Genomic DNA, 19,491 nt, shown 5'->3' on the forward strand with positions numbered 1-19,491 from the left:
ACCAAGAAAATGACGGCAGAAGGTGGTTCGTCACCTGTGATCTTGTTTCCAGCCAGCTTTACATGTTCCGTTCTCGGTACGCGTTTCCTACCCTCCCCTGAGTAAATAATCACAGGCTTCTGTGTAAATAACCAGCTAGTGCAAATGTCATGACTGCTGTTTAAATATTCAGAAAATAGCATTTGTACACATCACAATGACTTTTTTTTATTGGATTTGTTTTAAGATGTTAGGAGACCGCTTTAGTTTCGACCCCTCTGACGATAGCCATTGGCTTCAGCCTACAGGCCCAAATAATCTGGATCTATACTAAATGAAGTTGTCTACCACATGTAATGTAAAGTAGAACCTCACTTCAACAACTCTAAACTATTCCTGTCATTTCTGTCCTTGGCTTTCTGAATTTCCAAAGCATCTGCTAATGGACTCTTATTATTTTTATTGTTGCCTGCTGATTAGGATAAAATCCTTGAACAACCACTGTGAACCTGAGGTGAACCAAGAACACAAACGGAACGCTCAATATTTATCTGGTCTTTTGATTCTTTATTTTTCAGAGATCTGGATATAAAAAAAGTCATCTGAAGATCTGTGCAGCGTTACAGTAAAATGTGCCTGGGAAAGAATTGCCTGTAACAGTGTTGTGCCAGTTTAGAAAAACATTTTCTGCCTCCTTGTCCCTCTTAGTTCCAGCCGACTTATCCGTTTTACTCCTTTCCATTCCCAAGCACACGCCTCCTGAGAAGGTCCATTTTTTTATTGGCCAAAGCTTCTCTGATTGCTTTGAAGAAGCTGTGGTAGTGGCTCGTGTTGTGAATCATGAGCAGGACTCCAGCCAGCAACTCATTGGTCACTAGCAGGTGGTGCACGTACGCCCTCTGATGGTTCCTGCAGCAGTAGCAGCCACACCCTTCCACCAGTGGCCTGAAGTCATCCTGAAACCTGGACAGAAGTTCATCGAAAGCTCAAGCTGAGTCGACTTCACGAACAATCAGAGTAAATGTAAATCAACCACATCAAAGCAGAGAGTCTGCGAGCACGGCTGCTTGTGAAACCCCATGGGGGGTTTCACAAATCCCGCTACAAACCTTTTGTCTTTGAGATTCATCTCGAAGCGCGTCGTGTGTGTTTGATCATCCCAATTAAGATCTCTGTTCGGTTGCGTCTCCCTCGCTGTGTGCTGCTCTTCATCTGGCACTGCCAAAACACAAATGCACCTTAATAATTTCAAAACAAACCATTCAACCTATAATCCTATCCTGTGTTTTCTCCCGTGCCATGGCATAAATCCTAACTGGTTATGCTGTGAATGTCAAAGTTTGTTTTACACAGATGGGTCCTCCCTTTGGGTTTACTCCACCTAATTGAACAAGAAAGGAGAATAGTGAGACGAACTGCAGAGGAGCACGAGGGATGGTGAGAAAGAGCAAGGGAAGAGGTAGTAAAGGAAATGGTAGTAAAGCACAGGATTAGAGAAAGATCTACAGTCAATTAAGGTGCAAAATGGATAAAGTTGTGAAATAAGCAAAAAGGTGAACTGGAGTGAAGAGAAACAAAACATTATATAATTGAGTCTGTCTGCAGCATAATGCTGGGGAGATAAGCATGAGAAGAAAACGGGACTAAACAAAACTCAACCAACGATGGCGAAATGCAAAGCAGAGAGATGTCACCTGTGCTGAGGATAAGTTATGCATTACAAATACGGAGAGCAGCAGCAATACAGAAACCAACAGAGGGATAATGGGAAGTTTGAAGGCTTTGAAACAGATATAAACTACGTTTTTTGGATTTTTTAGCAGGAAACTGATATGTGGATTATTTCACCCCTTTGAGCAATTTACTATTTATCTCAAATATTTCTCAATGATGTATTATTTTCATATTTAATTACCAAGAAAATGACGGCAGAAGGTGGTGCGTCACCAATGATCTTGTTTCCAGCCAGTTTTACATGTTCCGTTCTCAGTACCTGTTTCCCACCCTCCCCGTCAGGAAACTGATGGAGGTGGGTTTACAGAAATGGTTTGTTTACAAGTATAAAATGGAGATAGGAAGGAACAATATGCGAATACAAACTGGCAATAGGGAAAACTGAACTGGAGAAATCCACGGTGTCCAGGGTGACGATGTGTTCAGGCTTTCTGTGGCGAAGGGATTTCTAAGAGGCAAACATAGCTCTGTTTGTTCTGGTATGAAGAGTACATTAGTTTTAACTAACTGTGTATCATCAGATCAGTGTGTTCCTATTCCAACCAGAAACCAACCTCTCGTTGAATTTACATTAGCTTTACAACCACCCCATGAAGGACAAAATGAAATGTTTTCTGAAGATAGAAAATCAAAGTTGCTGTTCTAAGCTGCCGTGCTGCCACGCTCAGTAAGACAAGCGCTCACTTAGGAGAAGAGAGGACGGTTTCATTTTCAGACACAGAAGTTGCAGATGTCCGGCACACAGCTAACCTAACGTGCCAGCTGGTTTGTAACACAGAACCATCTGGAGAGTCCCCAACAGATACTGTTTGCCTGGCAGAAATTCATAAACTGATTCTGCATTAAATGAACCACCTGTGACAACTAATTAGATCAATGAGGTATTTAAACAGAGACAGCCATTAAACGGAAGCAAGGAACTGTAATTAACTCCATTTGGTTTAAATGTATGTAATAGGGCCAAAAATGGTAGCATTAAGAGCATAACAGCATGTTTTTCGTGGTTTACAAAAAATGCATTGTAAAAGTTTGAGACGAATAGTTTAATGTTTCTTTGTTGGTAAAAAATGTATACATGGGAACTCAGTTGTGCATGGTACAATCTGATCTGGCTTCATTTCTAATGTTCTGATGCTAAAATATCTTTATAAAATACGCTGATGCATTTTCACATTGATCAAATTTTGGCAATAGCATAGCCAGTCCACTAAATCTGAAAGAGAATCTGTAGCGTCGCTCGAACAGGGCTGTGGACAGGATCTAAACACTGACAATCTGATAAATGTGAAGAACTTCTGCAGGGTAGAGTGGGCGAATATTCCGAAGTCCAGATGTGGAATACTGACGGATTCCTACCAAACAAGACTAGACGCTAAAATTGAATGAAGAGATGCTTATACGGTGTGACAGTGTGCGCATTTTTGTAACCAGGGTATAGAAGCTTTTTCACTTTTTCGTAGAATTGTAGAAGAAATGATACATTAACTAATTTTTTACAAATCTGGCATGTTAACATGGCTGTCAACTTTTGACACCCACTGTAGCTATGTTTTTTCCTTTACGATTGCTCAGAGCACTGAATATTCTGACTTTTGGTTGAATCTGCAGGAACATCCATTGCTGGAAAAATTCTTAAACGTTTTCCTCTTCTGAATATTCATTCTTGCTGTAGAGTAATGGATAAGCTATTTGGACCTGGCCTTATAACCCTTCAGAGATTGCTAATGCGTCCCTAAGGTAATAGCTGAGGTCCGATCTAACTTGGCAGGGTTAGGGTTACCACACACCTGTATGCTTCAGGCCAGCAAACTCCTACTTTCATAGGATCACATGATCAGGTACATTTGATTAGCATCACCTGACTGCTACTTTCCTAATTAAATCCTATGAAAACATCAAGTTAGCTTTTAACCTTTGCTCGTGACTTCTGAGGAGTGAAAACATTTAGACTAATAAAAGCACTCTGTGCATCTTCCAACAATCAGGTACTGCACAGGTTAATGACATCAAATTTGCAAAAGCACCAACAGCAGGAGCTCACTGATCAGTATTTTGTGCAAACTTCATAGATAATATTTGGACATCAGAGTCACAAGAACTGTGATCAAGATAATGAGGAGCAACAATTTATTGTTGAAAGATGCGTTCGCTAATATAAAGTTTTGATTCAGTCCGCCTTTCTTTCTCCACTGCAGCTGTTCCCAAATAGCAGAGTATAGCAGTAGCTGGGAGTCCTCTCTGTACTGTTTTAGTGTCACTTTTTAAAGTGGCTCTACAGAACTTTGCATTGCGCTCTTGGTTCCAGATATAAACATTCTGCATGTGTTCAGGTAGAAAATCACATTCAGGACGCCAACACCATGCTCTCTAAGCACTAGGCCACCACTCCCCTGGACTGGACAGAAGAATGAAAAGAGAAAGTTCTGAAATTTCAGTGTGACCCAAGAAAACTAGCAGAGGGTGAAAAGGAAATAAGGGGTAAACCGAGTCAACAATTGGATGTGTCAGAGGATCCTAACGAGGGAGGGGGGGTTGTGACCTTTCCCATGGGGTATCATAATTGCCTGAGAGGGGGGAATTACAGTTTCTCCCAGGGTTTGACAGTATTAATGCTCTAACCTCCACTGAACTCCATTATGCACCCAGCCCAGAATCAATTACTCCCTTTTCTGACACTACATGCTCCCATATGCCAAACTCTGTCAGGAGAGTTTAACGCAACTTTTTAATTAACCACAAAGTCGACCATCAGGACAGTTCAGTGAAGCCTTTCACCCACAGTTCTTTCCGTTCCACTTCTTCAGGTCCTCAGCAAGGACAACAATCAGAGTGACGGGGTCGCACCTAATTGTTACATCGCTGAAGCTGCTCAGGAGATATCCTATTGATTTCATTTCACCTGCTCCGTTTTCTTTTATCCAACGAGTTAACTAATCTAAGACCGATCTCCACACACTGCCATGCATGCATAATTTTAGCAGCCATTATGTCCGACGTGAACTCTAAATACAAATTATTTCCCATTCATCAGGAGAAAACCGGCTGTTATTGCAGTTTGAGACTAAATGAGGGGCTGTTTGTGTACTGACAACATTCTGCAGGGCCTTTAGACTAAACCACTCAGATGTAATTGAACGTGGTGTAATTCCCTGCTCAGGGGCGTGGAAAGACCGCTCCTTTACATCCGTGTAAAAACCACAAGCGTGCTTTTTTTTTAAATATCAGAGGCCCCCCCTTTGAAAATTAAGAAATCCTACTAGGTTCATTAATCAATCATGAGTTCAGTTGTATCAGTTCAATGCAACTTTGTGCAATTAAAAACATCAAAGCTGATCACAATGTTTTTAATGCGCTAACATCTCCAACATTTCCTCATAAATCAGCATATTTTCTTACTGTAATCTAATCTTGGTTCTCCATTTGCACGTCTTTTATGAATTAAATTAAAGCTAAATAAATTATTTTATGCAGGAGGAATCAAATTTCCCATGATGTCCAAATTCCAATAAGGGGTCATTATAATCTGAGAAAAGACCTCATGTGAAAACTTCCAAAATACGCTGATTTAATTTAGCTTCAGGCACATATTTTTGCAAGTTGCTGGAGTTAAATGCCAGCATCTTGTATCTTTTTTCCACCATAGTTTCATTAAAATGTCACATTGTTGCTTTGGGCAAGGTGGTTTTACCTGAAAAGGTCATTAGCATATAGAAAGATTGACAAAAAAAACTAAATTATAAATGCTGCACAGTTTGAAAATGTCTTAAACTGAGTGACAGTTACAGAGCGCTGCTTAATGAGTACAAGACAGCAGTTTTATGGGAAATCTGAGCCCTGAAGGAGATGAAACAGGACATTTACAACAGAGGTTCATGCAAATTAAATGGAAATGATACAGTGCCACTTGAAAAGTATTCACACCCCTTTAACTTTTTTTTGCATTTCGTCATGTTACAAACACAACCTTTGATGTTTTTATTGTCATTCCTGTGATAGGCCAACAAAAAGCTTTGAATTATTACAAAGTGGAAGGAAAAGAATGTGTTTTTTTTTTTTCACAACTAAAAATCCATTTGTATTCAAACTCCTTTACTCTGATATTCCTAACCCAAATCCAATGCAACAAATTGCAGAGGTCACCCAAGTAGTAAATAGTCTAGCTGTGTGAAATTAAATCTCAGTGTTAATCCAGCTGTTCTGTGAAGGCGTAAGAGGTTTGTTAGAGAGCATTAAGGAACAACCATCATCATGCAGACCAGGGAACACAGCAGACCGGTCAGAAAGAAAATGGAAAGAGTTGGCAGTGTGACTGCAAACCTAAGGCGACACGGCCATCCCCCTGCACTGCCAGGCCAGGAAAGTAGAGCATTAATCAGAGAAGTTACTAAGTTGAACTGGAGGAGTTGTAGAGACAAAAAGGCTCAGGTAAGAGAGGTTTTCACAGGAAAACTTTGAGTCGTGTACTCAAAAAAAAAAAAAAAGATGACTGCTTCAAGGAAGAATAACAACAAGAAAGCCATCGTTGAAACAAAGTCATAAGAAGTCCCAATGGAGTTTGCTACAAGTCATGTAGGGGAACACACCAAACAAGTGGTAGAAGGAGACCAAAATTATATTTTTTCTTCTACAAGTAAAACATAATCTGTGTCGCAAAACTAATGCATCAGTTACCTTGATAGAGGTTGAGATGGAGGTTCACCTTCCAGCAGGAAAATGACCCTAAACATACAACCAGAGCTACAATGGAATGGCATATTCATTTGTTAGAATGGCCCAGTTAAAGTTCAGAAAGCTCTAAATCTTTGGTAAGACTTATAAACTGCTGTCAATTCTTAGGCACCGTGACATCTTTTCAGTGGCAAATGGGGGAACATTTCAGTCTCTAGATCTGCAAAGCTGGTAAAGACTTCCAGCTTTAATTCAAGCTTATGGTGGTTCCATTAAGTATTGACTATGTCGGCTGAATACATATACACACAACACATTTTTGGGGGTTTTATTTGCAAAACATTATAAAAATGCCAAAACCATCCTTTTCCATTAGGATTATAGACTACTTTGTGTTGGTCTATGTCATAAAACCAATAAATGACCCTAAGGTTTGTTGTTGTAACGTGGCAAAATGTGGAAAAGTTCAAAGGATCGGAATACATTTGCCATGCACAATATACTCTTAGACCCCTACTGATACAGATGATCACATAGAAACGGTGCAGTATCGAAGTTAAGAGGAATCAGTGGGGGCTCTTACACCTGGAAAACAAAGAGATTATTATCAGTGAGGCAAATCTGATGAGTTTAAGCCGCCACAGAGATGAAGCTTCACAGCTCTTCACCACACCTGTCAGGGTTGCTGTACCTGCGCTCTCCGGGTCCAGTGGGACATCGAAGCTGAAGCAGAGAGCGCAGCCTCGTTCCGTCGTCTGGAAAGGAAGGAAGCCCTCGAAAAGGTCTACGCCTGCTTCGACGCACGCCAGCACCTCATCAGGTCGCCCTACACCCTGCAGCAATCTGAGTCACACACAAACACATAGTCAACAAACAAGTTTTAAACATTAATACAACATGTCTGCACATAAAGACAAGTGATGTGCACAAACATTTGCAGCATGCCTTCTCACTCCTCCTCTTGTGTGTTTTGAGCTTTCCATAAAATTGGCTGCCTCTCACTCTCTGCCTGCAGGCATGAAGGTCAAGCCTAATTTAGCATCCGATAATGACTCCACTCCACTTTCTGGCTGGAAGCTGCACCTCCCTCCAGCTAGAAGTACCAGCAGGGGGGATGCCCCATGGTGTTCCAGATCAGCCAACGAATCGAAGCTCACAGGGAGCTCCTGGTAACATATTACTGCTGCTTGCAGCTCCACTATAACGCTTAGAGCCTCTAGCAACAAGCGCAGTTCCTCCACCACCACCACAATAGGAGCGTCGATGTGAGCCTTCAGAGGCAGAAAAGTTTCTAACATGCTAATTTAGCTCAGAACACAACAATTTCCAGACAAACATTTGTCCTCGTATCTTTAGAAAAAGGCACAGAGGTCTATTTGAATATCTTTTAAAGAATCAGATTTTTTTAACATTAAGCATCTCCAGTAAAATTATCATCATGTCAACGTTTCTGTTTTATCATAACATCCATCTGATAGCTACCATTTGCTGAGTCAGGGCTGATTTATCGTTGCACATTTGCATCTGTCAACGCAGCTCTGTGACCTTGCAGAGTGAAGGATTAAAGGAGGTTTCACCAAAGCTGAGGCCACGGAGAGTGGCTCAATGACAGCCCATCAACAAACTAACAGCATGTTGTCTCTGGCGGCACCAGCCGATATTCTGGGCCCTCTGGAGCAGCCAGGTCAAATTCTGACCCCTTCTACCATCTATGTCCAGGACTGATGATGGAGTTCATAAGATATTTCTCCAAATATTTAGCACAGTACAAATAAATTAAAAACTTCAGGTGATGCAAATTATTGGAGAAACAAGATGGTACTTTTAAAGAGGACATATGTAAAAGAAAACTTTTTCAGTGCTTGAGAGGATATATTTGAGTCCCTACCAGCTCAGAAATCCATAATTTAAGCCAAATGCTGTCACTTCTTATAGCATCTAGTGTTTAAAATATTCCACTCAGTGAGCAGTTCTGATGTCAGCTGGAAAAATATCTCACTGCTCCACCTTGGAGAAAGAAACTCTGGGCTGTCACTATTATCTCCTCCCAGGTTCCAGTTCAAACCTTGCAAGACAGGCATCCTGGGTAAGGATGTGTAAAAAGCCCTAAAGTAAATTTACCTTCCTTTCCAACCACATAACCTCACACCCAAAATAATCTAGAAAAATACAACCTTTAACTCTCGTACTTTTATTCAAGCGGGGGGTTAGAGTTTTTATAAATGTAACTGAAGGATCTTTATGATTTAACTTTAATTTTATAAGTTTATCAGAGTGTAAAGGAACTGTTACGACTTCATATTTACCTGGGCTACAAGGGCCCCCTACAAGGGGAAAATAAAATATAACTAGAAAGCTGAAAACAACTAAACCTGTTGCAAACCAGGCTGGACACGAACCCATATTTATTTCGTCAAAGCTCATTATTGGGAAAGTGTGACATTTCTTTCAGTGCAAAGTTTGAAAGATGTTGGGCCCGTGATTATGAGGAGATGAGCCTATTAAATAGGTTGAACCTAAGCCTGTGATCCTGACTTACTTGCACAGCTGTTGTTTCTGCTCTTTTAACAGTTTTGGTGACATTCTTGAAATGTGTTTGCCTAAAAAAAACTTTAAAAGTTTTTTTGTTCATGTCAGGCTGTTTCATATGTGGTTACAGGGAACATTTATATAAACGAGAACTAAACAATACACATAAAGCATTCCTTATATTTTAGTTCGTCTTATTTCAAAGTTAGTGCCGTTTTGCAACACCTCCATGACCTAGGTAGGCACAGCCCTTTGTGGAGGAATGCAAGTTCCTCTTCATGGCTTGGAGGAGCCTTCTAAGGTGCGCTTTGATGCGCCCCGTGTATCCACATCAGCGATCTAACCGTCCTTCAGTTAATGCGGGCATCTTATCGTAAGCACACAGAAATCTTCTACTGTATCAGATCCCAAGGCTTGGTTCTACTGTAGTCCTACACAGTAGAAGCAGCTGGGGTGGATACCAATGGAGAAATGTGCTCCGATGTGAATATCTGAACGCTGGGCTTAAAATCTTACAGAAAGCAACTGAATAATGAACTGACGCTGGAGCTCAGCCTTTGTAACTGTGGGGCAATGTTTTAATAGCTTACTTCAATAAAACATAATTCATTCTGACAAAACTGTGGCTATATATTATATATTATCAGTATTGTTATAAATTATCAATGAGCAAAGCCTCAAATGTAGATGGGGGGATATGAGCAGAACATCATGTATTCAGGCCTAATAATTGATCGGCCCTGATTTCCTTAAATTTGAGTGATTGGTGATCGGACGATACTTACTTGTGAAACTGATCTTTTTCACTAATCTTATCTAATTCTCCAACCTGTTGTGCAAGTTTTGTTTTTAAAATGTGAAAAATGAAAGACTAAAGGAAAATGCTCTTAACTTTAACCGACTCGTGTGCAGTTAAAACAAGTTTGTATTATTTTATGGGTATTCTTCAGTGTTTTTTAATAAATAAGATTGGAACCTTAAAGGTGTATTGTGACCATTTAACACCTGACAGTGTCAATTATAAAAAAAATTGCTATGGGCCAAAATCGGAATGGGCAGATCAGGCTTTGTAAAGGTCGGTGATCGTCCAGAAAACTGCAATCGGTGCATCCCTGTTAATAGGTCAACCAATCATTGCTTCTTGCATTGAAAAGCATCTCAGAGGGTCGTTTGGGAGAAATTTCAGCAACATACAGTCTTTCCTGTTATGATTGGTCTAAAATCATGACAGGGATGATATTCTGCTCCTAAACCAGAATTATTGTTGTGTTCAGGAAATAAAAAATCTCGTTACTCTTATCCACCATCAGTTCCTTTATCATAGGATAGTGTATATTTAACGATGCTGGACCTGAAAACTGGAATAGCTAGCTAAAACCCATCACCAACACCTGTTAAAACTCTTTCTATATACTGGCATAAAAAGGGGTTAGGGGTAAAAGCACACGTTTAAAGGGCAACAGTATGGCTAACTTATGAAGTAAGTTCAATTATGGTTATTTAGTAAATTCTTAAATTATTTTTCAATATTCAATTCAAGTCAATAATACTTCATTTTACTTGCATCATAGCAGTCTTCAATAAAGTCTTGCATCCAACGTACTGTACTTGTAGAAACCCTTCAACTGTAGCTGGATTAAAAACACCTTGTGCATTCAAACGCCTCCAGAATCACACACCCATGAAGAAGAAAGGAGGAATGGAATGGGCAACCACACACCCCAAAACAGTTATAGATAAGCCATAAGAGAGACGCTTCATGCTGTAATCCTGCTGTATTCTGACTGAAGCATGCCACCTGCTTCTTTAAGTTAACAAGATTTCATTTTAAACGCTATATACACTGCTAAAAAATTTAAAGTCAGTCAGCTACGTAGTAGAGGGGGTTGTTAATCAGTGCAGTGTCAGCTGTTTTAGTGTTAATGAAATTAACAACAGGTTCTCACTAAAGGGGAAACAATAAGACAACCCCAAAAATAGGAATAGTTTTGCAGGTGGAGGCCACAGATATTTTCTCTCCTCATTTTTTTGACTGCTTTTCAGGGTTGACCAGGGTCAGTGCCGCTTCTGGCCGCATGAGGCAATACCTGGACCCTACAGGCAGTCCAAGTCCACCAGAACGACTCATCAATGTTGCCTGAAGGTTTGCTGTGTCTCCCAGCACAGTCTCAAGAACATGGAGGAGAAAGGCAGTTACTCTAGGAGAGCTGGACAGGGCCATCAGAGGTTCTTAACCCATCAGCAGGACCAGTGTCTGCTCCTTTGTCCAAGGCAGAACAGGATAAGCACAGACAGAGCCAAAAATGTGAGCACCTGCAGGCCACTGGTATGAAAGACTCTGACCAAACCATTAGAAACAGACTTCATGAGGGTGGCCTGAGGGCCCAACGTCTCCCATTAGTACTTGTAGATGCTGATGGCTGTGGGTAGGAAGGATCTCCTGCAGCGATCCGTCTTATAGCAGATCTGAAGAAGCCTCTGACTGAAGACATTCTGGTGTTGTACGACGAGGATGCTCAGGGTTCTCCATAATGTTCTTCATTTTATGAAGAATCCGTCTTTCCACAATGATCTCCAGAGGTTCCAGAGGAGTCCCCAGAACAGAACCAGCCTTCTTTATCAGCTTGTTGAGCTTTTTTAAGTCCCTGGCTCTGATGCTGCTTCCCCAGAAGATATGCAGCATCTTGCTGGAAACACTGAAGGTCCTAAGCTTCCTCAAGAAGTACAGTCTGCTCTGTCCCTTCTTGTAGATGGCTTCACAGTTGCATCTCCACTCTAGTCTGTTGGCCAGGTGAACACCGAGGTATTTATACTCCTCCACCACCTCCACTTTTTTATATGATGGAAATAGTGTTTGAGCAATTGTTGTTTCTTGTAAAATCTACAATTATCTCCTGTGTTTTATTCACATTCAAGATGAGACGATTGTTTCATGAGAACACGTTCACTCTGAGCTCATGTAACAGACATGAAAGACTCTGGAGAAGCAGTGGTGAACTTTATGCTGCCCGCAACATTGTTCAGCCTGATATGGGTTGGTAGTTGGTCAGTGTTGGTCTGGGAGGCATATCCACGGAGGGACACACAGACCTGTCTAGGATAAACGATGGCACCCTGACTGCCATTAGGTGTTGGGATAAAATCCTTAGACCCATTGTTAGACCCTTCACTGGTGCAGTGGATTCTGGGTTCCTTCTGATGCAGGATAATGTCCGGCCTCTTGTGGCAAGAGTCTGCAGGCAGTTCCTGGAGGATGAAGGAATTGATACCACTGACTGGCCTCCACGCTCCCCTGACCTAAATCTAATAGAACATGTCTGGGACATCATGTTAAGGTCCATCTGACTCCACCAGGTTGCACCTCAGACTGTGCGGGAGCTCAGTGATGCCCTGGTCAGGATCTAAGAGGAGGTGCCCCAGGACACCCTCCGTCATCTCACAAAGAGCATGCTCCGACGCGGTCAGGCATGCATGCAAGCACATGGGGGTCATAAAAACTAGCATTTTGAGATGCTGCAATGACATTTCAGCTAATTGGACTAGTCTGCCACATCAGTTTTCTCACTCAAATTTCTCAGCCCTCTGTTTGTCGATAATTTTCATTTTCATCAAAAGATGTGGCTTCCTATTCTAATTAACACATTACCCATTTCATATCTGTATGGTTGTCCAGCAGGATTTATTCCCCAATTAAAATCTGATGTGTTTTCAAAGTGTTGCTTTATTTTTTTGATCATGACATGTCTCCTTTAAGACTGAGCTGCGACATTGACGGCTGTCAGACTGAAGAAACAGGATGAAACCAAGCTGCTGGGTTTCATTTACATTCAATGAAAGCAGAAACTTAACTGACTGGGCATCAACCAACTGTGAAGCGCATTTCAAAAAAATTAAATTAGTTTAAAATAAATTAATTTGAACTAATAAACCTCACACACAAAAGATCATTTTTTATGTAAGAGACATTATCAAAACTTCAACCCGGAGTTTCAATGAGACAATTATTCAATTACTTCTAATCTGGTAGATATATGTGAGGTGGAGTGTCTTGCAGAAATAACTCAAACTTTTCACAACCACAGACTTCGTTGTATTTGAACTGGATTTTATGTGAGAGACTGACACAAAGTAGCAGATGATTGGGAGGTGGACAAAAAATTCTGTATGGTTTTTATGTTTTTAAAAATAAGAATCAGAAAAGTGTGGTGTGCTTTTTAATTCAGCCCTATTTGATACCCCTTAATAAAATCCAATGAAAACCAATTCCCCTGGTAAACATAGTCCACCTGTGATTAACCTAATCGTAGTAAACACCCAGCTATCCTGTGAAGGCCTGAGAGGTTTGCTAAAGAATATTAGCGAAAAAACGGCGTCATGAAGACAGCTCAGGTAGAAACATGTAGAGAAATTTAAAGCAAGCTTAGGTTATAAATCAGTATGCCAAGAACATCTTGAAAAGGACTAATCTAGTGGGTTGAATTACAACCACCATGAAACTAAACACTTCCCTCCATCCTTCTATATCCAATTAAGTTTTATTTTTCAGATTAAAACAAATGTAATAAACAAGAGCATACAGAATGAACACATTGAAATCCGATTAATCTGGACAGGGATAAACCACCCATTTTTTGTTGCTTAATATATTGGGTCAGTTTCACTATTTTCACTAAATTATTTTTAGTCCACCTTAAAGACTTGTTAGATTTCTTGGGAATATATAACACTGGTATCAGGTATCTGTCAGTGTCCCACCTGGGTTTGTCCTCGGGCAGCTCCTTAGTCACAGCAGTGATGAGCTGACTCCTCAGGGCCTGATCCATAGCGCCGGTCTGGAAGCCATCCAGGCAGAATCCCGCCACGGGCCTTTTGGCTGTCTCCCTGGCCGAGCGCACCCTCTCTTCCAGAATATCCCCTCCCTCTACCACCCCGAACACACCGACTCCATCCAATTCCTGGCAGGAGAAAGACACACTGATGTTTACAACCAGAGGAAATACTTCTTCAAGAAAACAAGAGAGATAGAAGACGAGGAAGAAAAATAAGAGAAAAACCCTGACTCTTTATTTTTATCAATAGAAATGATGCGTGAAAAAGTTAGTGGTGAGAAGTTGTTTTTTTTTTCTTCAGGGGAATAAATAAATAAGTTAAGAGGTTTTTCCTTTGCCAGACTCCATTTGGGTTTTGATTACTCAACAAGCAGTTGCACATCACGACGAGGACAGACACACTGGGGGGATTCAGGGAACTTGGCAGCAATCTCACAGCTCACTGGTTATATGCTAGATAAAAAATGACCTGCAGTAACTCTGTCAGTTCTCTTTGCTCTACATGATTTCTCACTTTATTGTGTCAAGGAACATTCGCTTGGCAGTCAGGCAAAAAAAAAAAAAAAAAAAGATAAAGAAGGTGGAAAAACCTAGAAATTGACATTAAAATAGACAAACAGAAATGTTCTGGTGGCTGAAAGGAGGATTACTCAGCAAAAACAGAGAGAATAGGGTGGCATTTATTAGTACGAAAAAGTATAATCTGTCATTCTTAGTGCTGCAGGCTTGCACATCTGCTGATAATGTATTCACCCTAATCTTAATGTTTTTCCAGCAGAAGAACAGCTGCAAGGCGATGCCAGCCACAGTCACCGAACAATCAACCCACGGTTAATGTTTTTGTCTGCATACAAGACTGACTCCAAAAGATTGTGTTTGTTTACTCACAGCTGAACGTCTGTGTACCTGCGATTTCTGATGCACCGTCAGACATTCATCCAAATGAGCCAGAGTTCGGTCCACCGACTTTCGAACCCTCTTCCGAGAGGTGCTGGTCTGCCAGGTCTCCCCATCCGCCATGCTCTGGTACCAGTCCGGCTGCACCGTCTTCTGAAGGGCCATGAACTTATCCACCTTGAGTTCTATCCTCCCACCGCTGCCCCACACTGACACCGTCTAATGGTGGATAATTACATTCAATTGCATTACATTCTTTAAAACGCCTCAGTGAGAAAGTACCACTTTCAGGAGACACAGCTGACCTTGTTGGTAGTGTGGCCTGTCGGGCAGGGGGCTGCAGGGTCGTGGAGTGAGCAGTACAACACAGTATCATGAAGGCCTGAAAAGCAAAAGCCCAGAAGTCACTCAATGAGAACAAACTTGAAAAATCTAATAGCCAGCAGCAGCAGCTGAGCTCTGAGCAAGCCGAGAGAGTGACGTGCTCCATTAGCGCATGCTAATGTGACGGCATGTGAAGTTATCAGCAAAGCCAGCTGCAGCAGAAGATCAGAAGGTGAGAAAACAAAAGGCCCTAATTATTATTTCTAGTAATTAAATCAGTGCTTTCTGCAGCTTTAGAGACAACACTATATTAATCCTTGACAGTTTATGTTAAACGAAACGATGATTATACTTCTAACTTTAAATTTGGTTGTCGGGGCTGAAGAGAGCTCAGCACCACAGCGACTGACGTGCAGCAAAGTCGAATAGGGTCAAGTTTAAGTGTGGTAATGAGATTGTCAATATTCCACTGAGGTATTTCTTTAGAGGCATCATATATTACATTTTTAATAAGGTTTTAACAAATTTAATATGTGGAAATTCCAGACTTTTCCAGATTCAACTTTCCAGACTTGTCAGCCCTTTTTATGATGATTTTTAAATATAAAATACAAAGATGCACTATGAATTTGTGGCAGGTATGTGTACAACTGGCAAATAGAAGGAAGGAAGCAGGGGAGAGGACATAAAGTAAGAAGGAAGAACAAAAAAGAATTGACATAGGACACATTGAAGAAAAGAAGGAATGACAAACGAAGGATAGCAAGAAGGGAATGACTGAGGAATGAAAGGATATAACTAAATAAGGATGGAAGGACACAAAGTAGGAATGAGAGTAATGATGGAAAGGAGAACACAAGGACGGACAAACATTTAACCGAGGTATATGTAACAGAGGGAGGTAGGGCAAATGGACACAAGAGAAAAGGGTAAATATGGAAGGAAGAAATTGATGATTACATTAGGTCTAAAAGGACTGTTCTAGTAGGTTAAATGATCAGCTCAATGAAGCTGAACATTTCCATCTATCCTTCTATATCAGACTAAAGATTTTTTTCACAACAAAACAAACACAATAAACAAGACCTTATAAAATTCACACATATTTGAAACTGATTAATCTGGACCAGGATAATCCACCCATCCCTCCATCGTCTACCTTGCAGGGTTGTGAGGGGCTGATGCCTATCTGGAGCGGTCAGATGAGGATGATTTAGAAACACAATTTTAGTCATATATTATTGGCACTGTGAGCCAGATGAAGACAGCTTTCACCCCGACACTTGGGCTGTGGCAATATGGGTTGAAGTACATATTCAGTACAAACCAAGAGTTTGGACACACCTTCTCATTCAAAGAGTTGTCTTTATTTTCATGACTATGAATATTGTAGCTTCACACTGAAGGCATCAAAACTATGAATTAACACATGTGAAATTATATACTGAACAAAAAAGTGTGAAACAACTGAAAATATGTTTTATATTCTAGGTTCTTCAAAGTAGCCACCTTTTGCTTTGATTACTGCTCCGCACACTCTTGGTATTCTGTTGATGAGCTTCAAGAGGTAGTCACCTGAAATGGTTTTCACTTCACAGGTGTGCCTTGTCAGGTTTAATAAGTGGGATTTCAAGCCTTATAAATGGGGTTGGGACCATCAGCTGTGTTGTGCAGGAGGGGGATACAGTACATAGCTGATAGTCCTACTAAATAGACTGTTAGAATTTGTATTATGGCCAAAAAAAGCAGCTAAGTAAAGAAAAACAAGTGGCCATCATTACTTTACGAAATGAAGGTCAGTCAGTCCGAACAATTGGGAAAACTTTGAAAGTGTCTCCAAGAGCAGTCGCAAAAACCATCAAGCGCTACAAAGAAACTGGCTCATATGAGGACGGCCCCAGGAAAGGAAGACCAAGAGTCACCTCTGCTGCGGACGATAAGTTCATCCGAGTCACCAGCCTCAGAAATCGCAGGTTAACAGCAGCTCAGATTAGAGAACAGGTCAATGCCACACAGAGTTCTAGCAGCAGACACATCTCTAGAACAACTGTTAAGAGGAGACTGTGTGAATCAGGCCTTCATGGTAAAATAGCTGCTAGGAAACCACTGCTGAGGACAGGCAACAAGCAGAAGAGACTTGTTTGGGCTAAAGAACACAAGGAATGGACATTAGACCAGTGGAAATCTGTGCTTTGGTCTGATGAGTCCAAGTTTGAGATCTTTGGTTCCAACCACCGTGTCTTTGTGCGGCGCAGAAGAGGTGAACGGATGGACTCTACATGCCTGGTTCCCACCGTGAAGCATGGAGGAGGAGGTGTGATGGTGTGGGCGTACTTTGCTGGTGACTCCAAACACACCTCCAGGCTGTGTAAGGGCTATTTGACCAAGAAGGAGAGTGATGGGGTGCTGCGCCAGATGACCTGGCCTCCACAGTCACCGGACCTGAACCCAATCGAGATGGTTTGGGGTGAGCTGGACCGCAGAGTGAAGGCAAAAGGGCCAACAAGTGCTAAGCATCTCTAGGAACTCCTTCAAGACTGTTGGAAAACCATTTCAGGTGACTACCTCTTGAAGCTCATCAACAGAATGCCAAGAGTGTGCGGAGCAGTAATCAAAGCAAAAGGTGGCTACTTTGAAGAACCTATAATATAAGACATATTTTCAGTTGTTTCACACTTTTTTTGTTCAGTATATAATTCCACATGTGTTAATTCATAGTTTTGATGCCTTCAGTGTGAAGCTACAATATTTATAGTCATGAAAATAAAGACAACTCTTTGAATGAGAAGGTGTGTCCAAACTTTTGGTCTGTACTGTACCTTGTGAGTCATGGAAAGTTTCCAGAATTTTCCTCAAACTTCTACCAAAGTAGTTTTTTGTTGTTTTGTTGTTGCCCGGTCTGTGGAAACATGGGAAAGGATGGTGCAAGCACACACACTTTTCCAAAAGATCCCATGAAATCCAGTGAATTCAGTTCAATTCCATTTAAGTATTTATGCCCATATTAGTTTAATGAATCTATGCGTTTCGAATTTTATTTAAATTGTGACAGGTAAATATTTATTTACCAATTTATGTATTAAATTAAGGTACTTTTTGGCCCTCCACGCTGAAGATGTGTAAACAAGGTATTTAAAAATAACGAAACGTGATTTCTACCTGCAAACTTCTTAAATCCGCCTTTAAACTCCTCCAGCACTTCTTGGTGCTCTGCCCTGGAGAGAGATAAGTTTTAGGGGACCAATCAGGGTGCGTAATGGAAAGTGTGTGAGGGGTCCAGCTTACATGTTGGATAAGGTGACCTGGGTGACAGCGGGGAGGCTCCTGAGGGTGTGCAGGGCGTCCTGGGTGAGGTGGGGGACGCTGCCAAGGTGGGTGTACAAAAGACATCCAGGAATGTCCAGCGTGTGCTGCCCCATCCTCCCTATCCCCTGCAGTAGACCCAAACGACCTCTTCCCTGAACCACTTGGGACAACTCCAGCTTCATCCTGCTGCCAGCCATCACCAACAGCTCTTAAAAAAAGCCTCTAAAAATATCTTAAATGATTCAACGAGCAACACTTAGCTGCCACTATTAAAGAGTGGAGATTAGCCACGTAAATAGTTAGCTCTGCCACACAAAAGTTACGACGCGAGAAAACCGTTTATTAACTTAATGTTTAATCCATCGAAATAACGTTAGTAGAGGCCATACATTTATAGGCAAACGCATAATATTTATATTTGTCTAATTCATAGGCACGTTTTCGGCGTACCCCTACAAACTCGTGTGAACTACATGTCGGGGAATTATGACGTCAGTGGAAATGACACGTCAACACGTCTGCCAAATTGTGAGTGGCACGTTCTCCTTGGGAGCCTCTTATAAGATTAACGTTCAACTACTTTTAATTAATCTTTTTTTTCTTACCCTATATTATGTATAATAGTGCTAATAACAGACAAAAATTTTACACATTGCGTTGAAAAGCACATAGACCTTAATTTGCCTGTATAAAAATATACCAAAACACTATCAAATTTAGTTCTGCACCGTATCCAGTTAATCAAATTTTTTTTTTTGCCAGGAATTATTATTTTAAGGGCACATGAAAAACTCTTTAAACTCATATAACAGTTAGATGTTAACTGTACATCATACAACCTCATTTCCAATCAAGTTGGGACATTGTGTAAAACAAATAAAAACACAATACAATGATTTGCAAATCCTGTTCATCCCCTGAAAGGCTCATTTGTTCACAGCAAGGATAGGGTGAGCTTCCCCGCTTTGTGACAGTTTAACCATAACTTTTTTCAATATACAAATGCAAGGAATTAAGAGTTTTTGTAATCAACAGTCCAGACTATCATCAAAAGAAAAAGAGAATCTGGAGAAATCTCTGCATGAAAACCAACATTGAATGCCCGTGACCTTCGATCCCTCACGAGGCACTGCTTTAAAAACCGACACTATTCTGTAACAGATATTACCATGTGGGCTCAGGAACACTTCAGACAACCATTGTCAGCTAACCCACTTTGTCGCTA

The 19,491-nt window shown here is 41.0% G+C and overlaps 1 protein-coding gene across 3 annotated transcripts; it reads right to left on the reverse strand.

The window, feature by feature from the left end:
* Positions 1-525: 525 nt before the first annotated feature.
* Positions 526-18,776, reverse strand: qtrt2 (queuine tRNA-ribosyltransferase accessory subunit 2). Of its 3 annotated transcripts, none has more exons than XM_047349016.1 (8): positions 18,246-18,773; positions 18,120-18,175; positions 14,942-15,018; positions 14,646-14,855; positions 13,666-13,865; positions 7,055-7,224; positions 1,089-1,197; positions 526-942 (listed from the first exon to the last, which is right to left on the reverse strand). In XM_047349016.1, exons 1-8 carry the CDS (start codon positions 18,461-18,463, stop codon positions 708-710), a joined length of 1,275 nt encoding a protein of 424 aa, XP_047204972.1. In that variant the 5' UTR covers positions 18,464-18,773; the 3' UTR covers positions 526-707. The 3 variants fall into 3 exon arrangements, with proteins under 3 accessions (XP_047204972.1, XP_047204973.1, XP_047204974.1); XM_047349017.1 differs by having other exon boundaries at positions 7,073-7,224; positions 18,246-18,770; XM_047349018.1 differs by lacking the exons at positions 526-942; positions 1,089-1,197 and adding an exon at positions 6,696-6,966 and having other exon boundaries at positions 18,246-18,776.
* Positions 18,777-19,491: the final 715 nt, after the last annotated feature.

This window comes from Girardinichthys multiradiatus, chromosome 21, assembly GCF_021462225.1.
Source record: "Girardinichthys multiradiatus isolate DD_20200921_A chromosome 21, DD_fGirMul_XY1, whole genome shotgun sequence".
Lineage (NCBI taxonomy): Eukaryota > Metazoa > Chordata > Actinopteri > Cyprinodontiformes > Goodeidae > Girardinichthys > Girardinichthys multiradiatus.